This window comes from Leucoraja erinacea, chromosome 1 (genome assembly GCF_028641065.1).
Source record: "Leucoraja erinacea ecotype New England chromosome 1, Leri_hhj_1, whole genome shotgun sequence".
Classification (NCBI taxonomy): Eukaryota; Metazoa; Chordata; class Chondrichthyes; order Rajiformes; family Rajidae; genus Leucoraja; species Leucoraja erinaceus.
In genome coordinates this window covers 91,237,403-91,244,241 of record NC_073377.1, presented here as the reverse complement: position 1 = coordinate 91,244,241, position 6,839 = coordinate 91,237,403, and the positions used below count along the sequence as shown (strand labels likewise).

General features: G+C 42.2%; 1 protein-coding gene across 2 annotated transcripts; it reads right to left on the bottom strand.

The window, feature by feature from the left end:
• Window positions 1-1,846: 1,846 nt before the first annotated feature.
• Window positions 1,847-6,142, bottom strand: LOC129699250 (homeobox protein Nkx-3.2-like). 2 transcript variants are annotated; one of them, XM_055638875.1, is made up of 3 exons: window positions 5,995-6,142; window positions 3,578-4,383; window positions 1,847-3,089 (listed from the first exon to the last, which is right to left on the bottom strand). In XM_055638875.1, the coding sequence occupies exons 2-3, from the start codon at window positions 3,993-3,995 to the stop codon at window positions 2,647-2,649; spliced, it is 861 nt and encodes a 286-aa protein (XP_055494850.1). In that variant the 5' UTR covers window positions 3,996-4,383; window positions 5,995-6,142; the 3' UTR covers window positions 1,847-2,646. The 2 variants fall into 2 exon arrangements, with proteins under 2 accessions (XP_055494850.1, XP_055494859.1); XM_055638884.1 differs by lacking the exon at window positions 5,995-6,142 and having other exon boundaries at window positions 3,578-4,527.
• Between the last annotated feature and the right edge of the window lie 697 nt (window positions 6,143-6,839).

Here is a 6,839-nt window from a genome sequence, read left to right as displayed (position 1 = left end):
CATGTTGCCTTTCATTTAGGGAATGTGTCATAAAAAGAGTGCAATCGGAGCAAAAGAGGTTCGATCTGCACCCGATTGTCCGCAGATACTATTTTAGTTTAGTTTTAGTTTAGTTTATTAATGTCACGTGTACCGAGGTACAGTGAAAGACGTTTGTTTGCGTGCTATCCAGTCAAAGAAAGGACTATACATGGCTACACCAAGCCGCCCACAGTGCACATATTAAGAATACACCATAAAGTGCAAATATGTTGGCGTTTCTGCAGGTCGAAAGCACCACCTAACACTTTAGTTTCTCGTAACTCGGGGAGGGAGGGAGGGAGGGGGGATACTGATGTCTTATGGAGTCTAAACCTCTTTGACATTTTGCATAAACATTGTTGACAAAAGGTGGTTCATATTTTTGCCACAAGTGAATCGTTTATTCTTTTCGCTATGAAAGTAACACCCGTATTTGTTTTATTTTCGCAAATGGATCTTTAATGCCAGTGAGAGTACGAGTCGGTTCACAGTGCACCGTTCTGCCATATGCTGCCAATGCAGTTTGCGGCCCTCTGTTAAGGTGGGCCGCTCGTGGAACCTAGGAAACCTCGACCAGTATAAAGGGGATGGGTTAAGGCACTGGTGTTCGGCAAGATTCACAGAATCCTTCAACGTGTGTGAATATTAACATCAGAGATAAATAACAACAGTTTGCATAAATAACAGATTGGTGAATTATTGTTGCAACAGTGACCCATTAGCAGAAATAGTGTGGGATTGAAGCACGACGTTACTTGAATGATACATATATTAGAATGGCAGTCCAAATAATAAAAATTGAAATCAACATTTCTTGCTCGTTATTTTAAAATAGCTTTGGATATTGGTCCTATTTTTGAAATCATGCTTTAAGTACCAGCGAAAATCAGCTCTAGGATTCTGGGTTACATTATGTAAGAAATATCTGATCACAAACTATTAAGCTTGATATTTCTAGGCTTTCTAGCAAAACTTGATTTGTTTGGCGGTATGTTGAAGTTAAAATAGTTTCCTCTCAAAAAGAGAAAAAATGCCTTCAAAGTAATGGCCGTAACTGGTATTTGCAAACACAGCTCATCTGCGGAAAAGGCTGCTTAATTATGTAAATCTCCCTATAAAATAACTGACGCGAGATCCCTGTAATTCACTATACAATTTATAATCTGTCACTTAACTTATCTTTCTACCTCATATACCCGGCAATCGTTAAAAATATCCTCGAGTTCGATAATTTTAAGTCAGTTCCTTAACATAGTACCATACAGGGAAACCATATTCTTTAGGGACTTTCATTATGTAGAAATGTATTTAGCGCAAATATCAACGTTTACACATTTTTGATAACCCATCACTGATAGTATCAAACATTAAGCAAACATTGATCACCCTACTCGCTGGTGAATAGTTTATAAGATAAACGTCTGAATTATTGTAGCGAGCAAATCGTACAAAGTCCTATGAAGTATAAATTAATTTCACAACACGCTTATCCACAAACCATTACACGTTTTCAAAGCAAAAACAGGTAAAACGCTGAAGGCATTCAGCACCATACGCCGTGGGCATATGGAGTATCAGAAACTATTGCACCCAACTTTAAAAAATCTCAAATCATGCATTAACGTCCGATCATGAAAAATATTGTTTTTATGGTTTCGAACTGTAACACAGACACAATGTAAAGTGTTATAAAATACGGATAACCTACGACTATTTATCTAATAGGCTGATGATGTGTGTAGTATGGAATTGAAAGTTTAAAAAAATGACGTGATCTCTATTCATTAACTTAATGTGGATATTTACACAGAACAAAAAGCACATATTTTCAATGATAATATTTTTTTTTATTATTTTAAGACCGGAAGTTATGCAGAGTGCACGATTTTATAAAGGGATACACAGCTCCAAATGCACTACCCTGAAACGAGCCTTCTTTTGTTGCTGTGCTAAACATTCATCCATATTCGTTTTCTCCTGGATCTATTCAGGAGAAACCATCAACCAGATAAAATTTCACACGCTACTATTAAAGAAAAGCCTGCAATATGATCGCCCACACTAAGCACTACTAAATATGTTTTTAATGGAAAGTGCTAGATTCTTACTCCTATGCGGCTCGAATATAATCACGGGTCGAAATGTTTTTGGGGTTGGGGCAAACATCTTCACATCACCTAAAGCAATTTGCCTGAAAATGCTCTTTCCTCTGCTGTTCTTAACCGGGAAGTATCATAAAACAATATATATATTTATCTATGGATATTTGCACTTCGGAGACAACCCGCAGTATTTTTCCTGTGGTTCTTACATTCAGCGCACTTTGCTTCGCTAAAGGGAATTGAAAATATAATGTCCAAACAAGGCAAAACATCGAGGCTCTTTTCAGTGAAACTTATAGAAGCACCGTTTTCCCCGCTTGCTTCTCGCGGGCAGTCTTAGTTGTAGCTAGAATCGTCATTTGAAGCTAGATTTGAATTAAATATCAAGGACATGGATACCATGGAAACTCCGTCTGCCGAGTCCAGTCTGCAGCTTGTACTAAAAAAAAACAACGCAAATAAATACTGTAGTTCTAAGGGCGTAGATTTGAAACTCTGTTCCTTAATTTAAAAAAAAACACAGCTATTGAGTTCCTGTACAAGCAGCCACTGTCCATGCGGGCAGGCAATAGGTAAACGGGTAGTACTGGTAAGACGGTTGAAGTGAAAGCAGCGAAGGTCTTAGCAATTCTCCCGGGCTATACTGTCTTTGATCATCGCGGATTAACACTTTCACTGCCACTTTCTTCGCCGCTGGGGCCGAGGCCATCAGGTCAGCAGCGAGCTGGCGGCGCTTGGTTTTGTACCTGCGGTTCTGGAACCAGATTTTGACCTGAGTTTCCGTGAGTTTCAGAGAGGCGGCCAGATCAGCCCGCTCAGGACCCGAGAGGTATCTCTGGTGATTGAAGCGGCGCTCTAGCTCGAATACCTGAGCGTGGGAGAAGGCGGCTCGGGAGCGTTTCTTCCTCTGTTTGGGTTGGTCCGAGGTTTGGCCCGTTTTCAACACTTCATCAACTGGACTTGGAGCTACGGAGTGAAGAATAATATCTTAAATAAATAGCAACTGTCTCACTTAGCTGGTTCTATCTATCTACCTGCCTATTTATCGCCATTTACACACCTCTCGTTTCTTTCTTCATATCTATCTATCTATCTATCTATCTATCTATCTATCTATCTATCTATCTATCTATCTATCTATCTATCTATCTATATCTATCTATCTATCTCTATCTATCTATATCTATCTATCTGTGTATCTATGATTCCATTTGAATTACATTCGCACGTTATTCTGTGAGGAAGGATTGTTAAAACGCATGGGCATAGATATATTAAATACATCTGTCGTTTAAAAGAAAGCAAATTACATTCTAACCTGACATTTTCTGAAAGCCGCTTTGCAGATGCACTTTGCAATACAGAACAGGGGTTACACTGAAATCAATGGTCAATAGAAACATTGACGTGCTAATGCAGAGAATTATAGATGGAAAATATAAATAGCGTGCTACCTGATAGATGTTCCGTTCTTCCCAGATTACACAGATAGTCCTTACTATCGCTTTTTTCGGTCTCTTCACCGAGACTCAACCGGACGTCCTTCATTGGTTTGGACTGCAAGGAACAGGCTGCAGAAATTTCCAACTCCCTTTCCGAGTTGCAAACTGACAGGTTTTTACTGTCATTCTCATCACTGACGCCCGAATCCGAGTCGCAACAAAGCTCTTCATTCGGCAGCTCGCTGCTTGCCTCGATTCTCCCGGAAGAAGGGTTTATCTTTGGACAGGAATTCAATGTGTCCAACATCTTCCAACAGGTAGCAGGCGAAAAGCAGGACACGCCCAAACTTTTCGAGTGTCGATTCTCGTCCTTTCTGGTTAAAATAGCCTGAATGGAGAATGGGTTTAAGGTATTGCCACGAACAGCCATGTTTTTTTTTGTCAATGCTTAACTTTTTTAAAAGTTTCTTTTTTCTTTGATCTAACGGTGGTATCCGTCCTTTCCTGGCGAGGCGAGGCGGAGAGGCATCGCTCCTCCTTGGGGTTGCGTGTGAGTGCTGCAGAAGGTTAACACTCCAGCTCCCTCTCTGCTTTTTCTCTCGTCTTTCATGTCATTGCTTCTCCACTGATTGACAGCCGCGCCACCAACACGTACAACACTATTGGGCCGCCATAAAGAGGCTTCCCGTTTCAGTTTTTCTTCATTGGTTGCTTGCTTCCATCCCTTAAAACGTCGGACAGTGGTTTGCAGAGAGAGTTGCTCTAAGGAAGAGCTGCGCCCCGGGCTTGCAGTTTTAAATAGTCTTGGAAGACCGCATCTAATGAAATCCAACCGTTACAATAACATGATTAGCAGGGAGGTACCCCCATTGATTCCTTATCTATATATTGAACTAGCATCAATTTCAAGCATCGTAGTTTCAACACTACAACACACAAACAGGGCACTTTAAAGTAGAGTATATTTGGCCAGCAATCGTTCTCTTTTGCGTTGTACAGCGATATAGATTTGCAGCAGTGAATGTTATTTTATAGTAGAAACAAGGAACTGCAGATGCTGATTTGCAAAATAAGGTGCAGAGTGCTGGAATGACTATTACTTGTCAGGCTTTGTCCTGCCCCCTCCTGTCTTACAGCCTCCTACCCCTCTCCCTCAATCAGTCTGAAGAAGGCTCCCGATCCGAAACATCACCTATCCATGTTCTCCAGCGACCCTGCCTGCTGACCCGCTAAGTTACTCCAGCACTGGTGTCTTTTCTTACGTGATAGTCATGTTCGATTGTGGCTAATGTGCCCGAATACTCCGTCGTCGCCCCCCCCCCCCCCCCCCCCCCCCCCCCCCCCCACACACACACACACACACACACCATCCCCACCATCCCCACCAACCCCACAACCCCACTAAACGCACGCACACGCACCAAGAAAAGCACATATTTGGCAAATTAGATAACCATTCATTAGATAGACTTAAAATACTCAAAATACCAGAGTGACCCAAAGGATCCTACAGCATCGATGTAGAAAAGGAATAGGTGACGTTTCGGGTCGGAAACCTTCTTCAGACTGAAAGATAGAGAAGGCCCTTTCACTCTGGGGAACGGTTCCGACCCGAAACGTTACCTATTCATTTTCTCCAGAGATGCTGCCCGATCCTCTGGGTTAATCCAGCATTTTGTGTCTACGCATAAGAAAATAGTATAAAGTAGCATCTGTAGTTCTCTCGTCTATCTTCATTAGATAGACTTAGTCAGATACTTTTTAAATAGATGTCCGCCGGCTGGACATGCAGATTAAGACTATAGTGTTGGATATCAAGTGGATAAGCACTTACAATGCATGCACAGACAGATAAAGGCGGCTAGACTATATGGTAGAATTATGGTAGAATTCTTTAGACTTTAGACATTAGAGATACAGTGGAAAAGGCCCTTCGGCCCAGCAAGTCCGCGCCGACCAGCGATCACCCCGTGCCCTAAATTAGGGGCAATTTACAATTTACAGAAGCCAATTAACCTACAAACCTGTACGTCTTTGGAGCGTAGGAGGAAACCAATGCAACAAGACAAACCCCATGCGCAGGTAAACTTGCAAACTCCGTACAGACAGCGCCCATAGTCAGGGTCGAACTCGCGTAATTGGCGCTGTAAAGCAGCAACTCTGTGCAGCCCTTGTTCGTTAATTCGTTGAGTAAATTAAGAAGCGAGGAAACCCTGATGCGAAGCCTTCTTGTGCTTGAAAATGTAACTCTAACAGCGCCCAGTAAACGTTGTATTGTTAACAAACTAGTATGCAAGTCCATATTTGCGGACAAAATATATTTTTTAAAGTATTGAAATACCCAAAAGCGACTTTCAGTACCGAAATTTGTCAACAATTGGTGTTATTGCAGGAAAAAAATGATTTAAAAAAAAAACAGAACGGCGTACATTAAAACGTAAGATAGACCATTTTAAACGCAGCTATGCTTCCTGGGTTTTGCTAGTCGAACTGGGTGGTCCGAGTTCATTTCAGCAGCTTAGCAAGCCCCAAATGCTTTCCTCTGGTGTGGCTCATAGTTCCCAACCATTTGGGAGTGGGCGGCCTGAGAAACTATACAAATTATAACGTGTTCGTTTGTTTGCACAGCAATCATGTCGCTAATTTATAGGCGGTACAGTATCAAATGGCGGAGTGCCCCAGCTCCGCAACGCTGTTTTTCTAAACCCATCCCAGTATCCAACGTTTTCACAGCAATCTGTCTCAAACTCTAGGCACGCGTCCGCTTGCACTGGTTCCACAGAGCCTTTGGATATAGCAAGTATTTTTAATTCTTCCCATAATATAAAGCAACTTGTCAGCAGCGGGGATGACGCCAGATATATAGTGGCTTAAAACGAATGTGGAAGCAGGGAAAAATACTCAGTTAAACGGCATGTGTGTGTGTCGCGGCTGGAATAGGTGCTAATTCTTTATAGAATGGAATTCCACTGATAACACAAGCAGGGGCCGGGGAGGATGTGTCGGGTAGCCTCTCATTTACCTGAAGAATTTACAAACAAGCAGACTGATTAGGTGTAAAAAGAAAGTCCAAGGATGAAACGATAGACGGAAACTCACAGGCGGCTTAAGTGCTGCGTACTCCGGTTTCTGACATGCAAAAGTAAAAAGCCGTGACAAAGGTCCCCCTTGAGTGAATGGATTGTGTGTCTCCGCCACGGTCAGAATCTCCCATTGTTGCGAGTCAAAGAGGCCACGGGCTCAAGGTGGGTAGATAGAGATCGGGAAGATCCCC

Bases quoted from the DNA above. Each gene is read 5' to 3' on its own strand.
- LOC129699250 (XM_055638875.1), bottom strand. From the start codon at position 3,995: ATGGCTGTTCGTGGCAATACCTTAAACCCATTCTCCATTCAGGCTATT. The intron at 3,090-3,577 runs GTAGCACGCTAT...TTCACTCCGTAG, and splicing joins AAGAACGGAACATCTATCAG to CTCCAAGTCCAGTTGATGAA.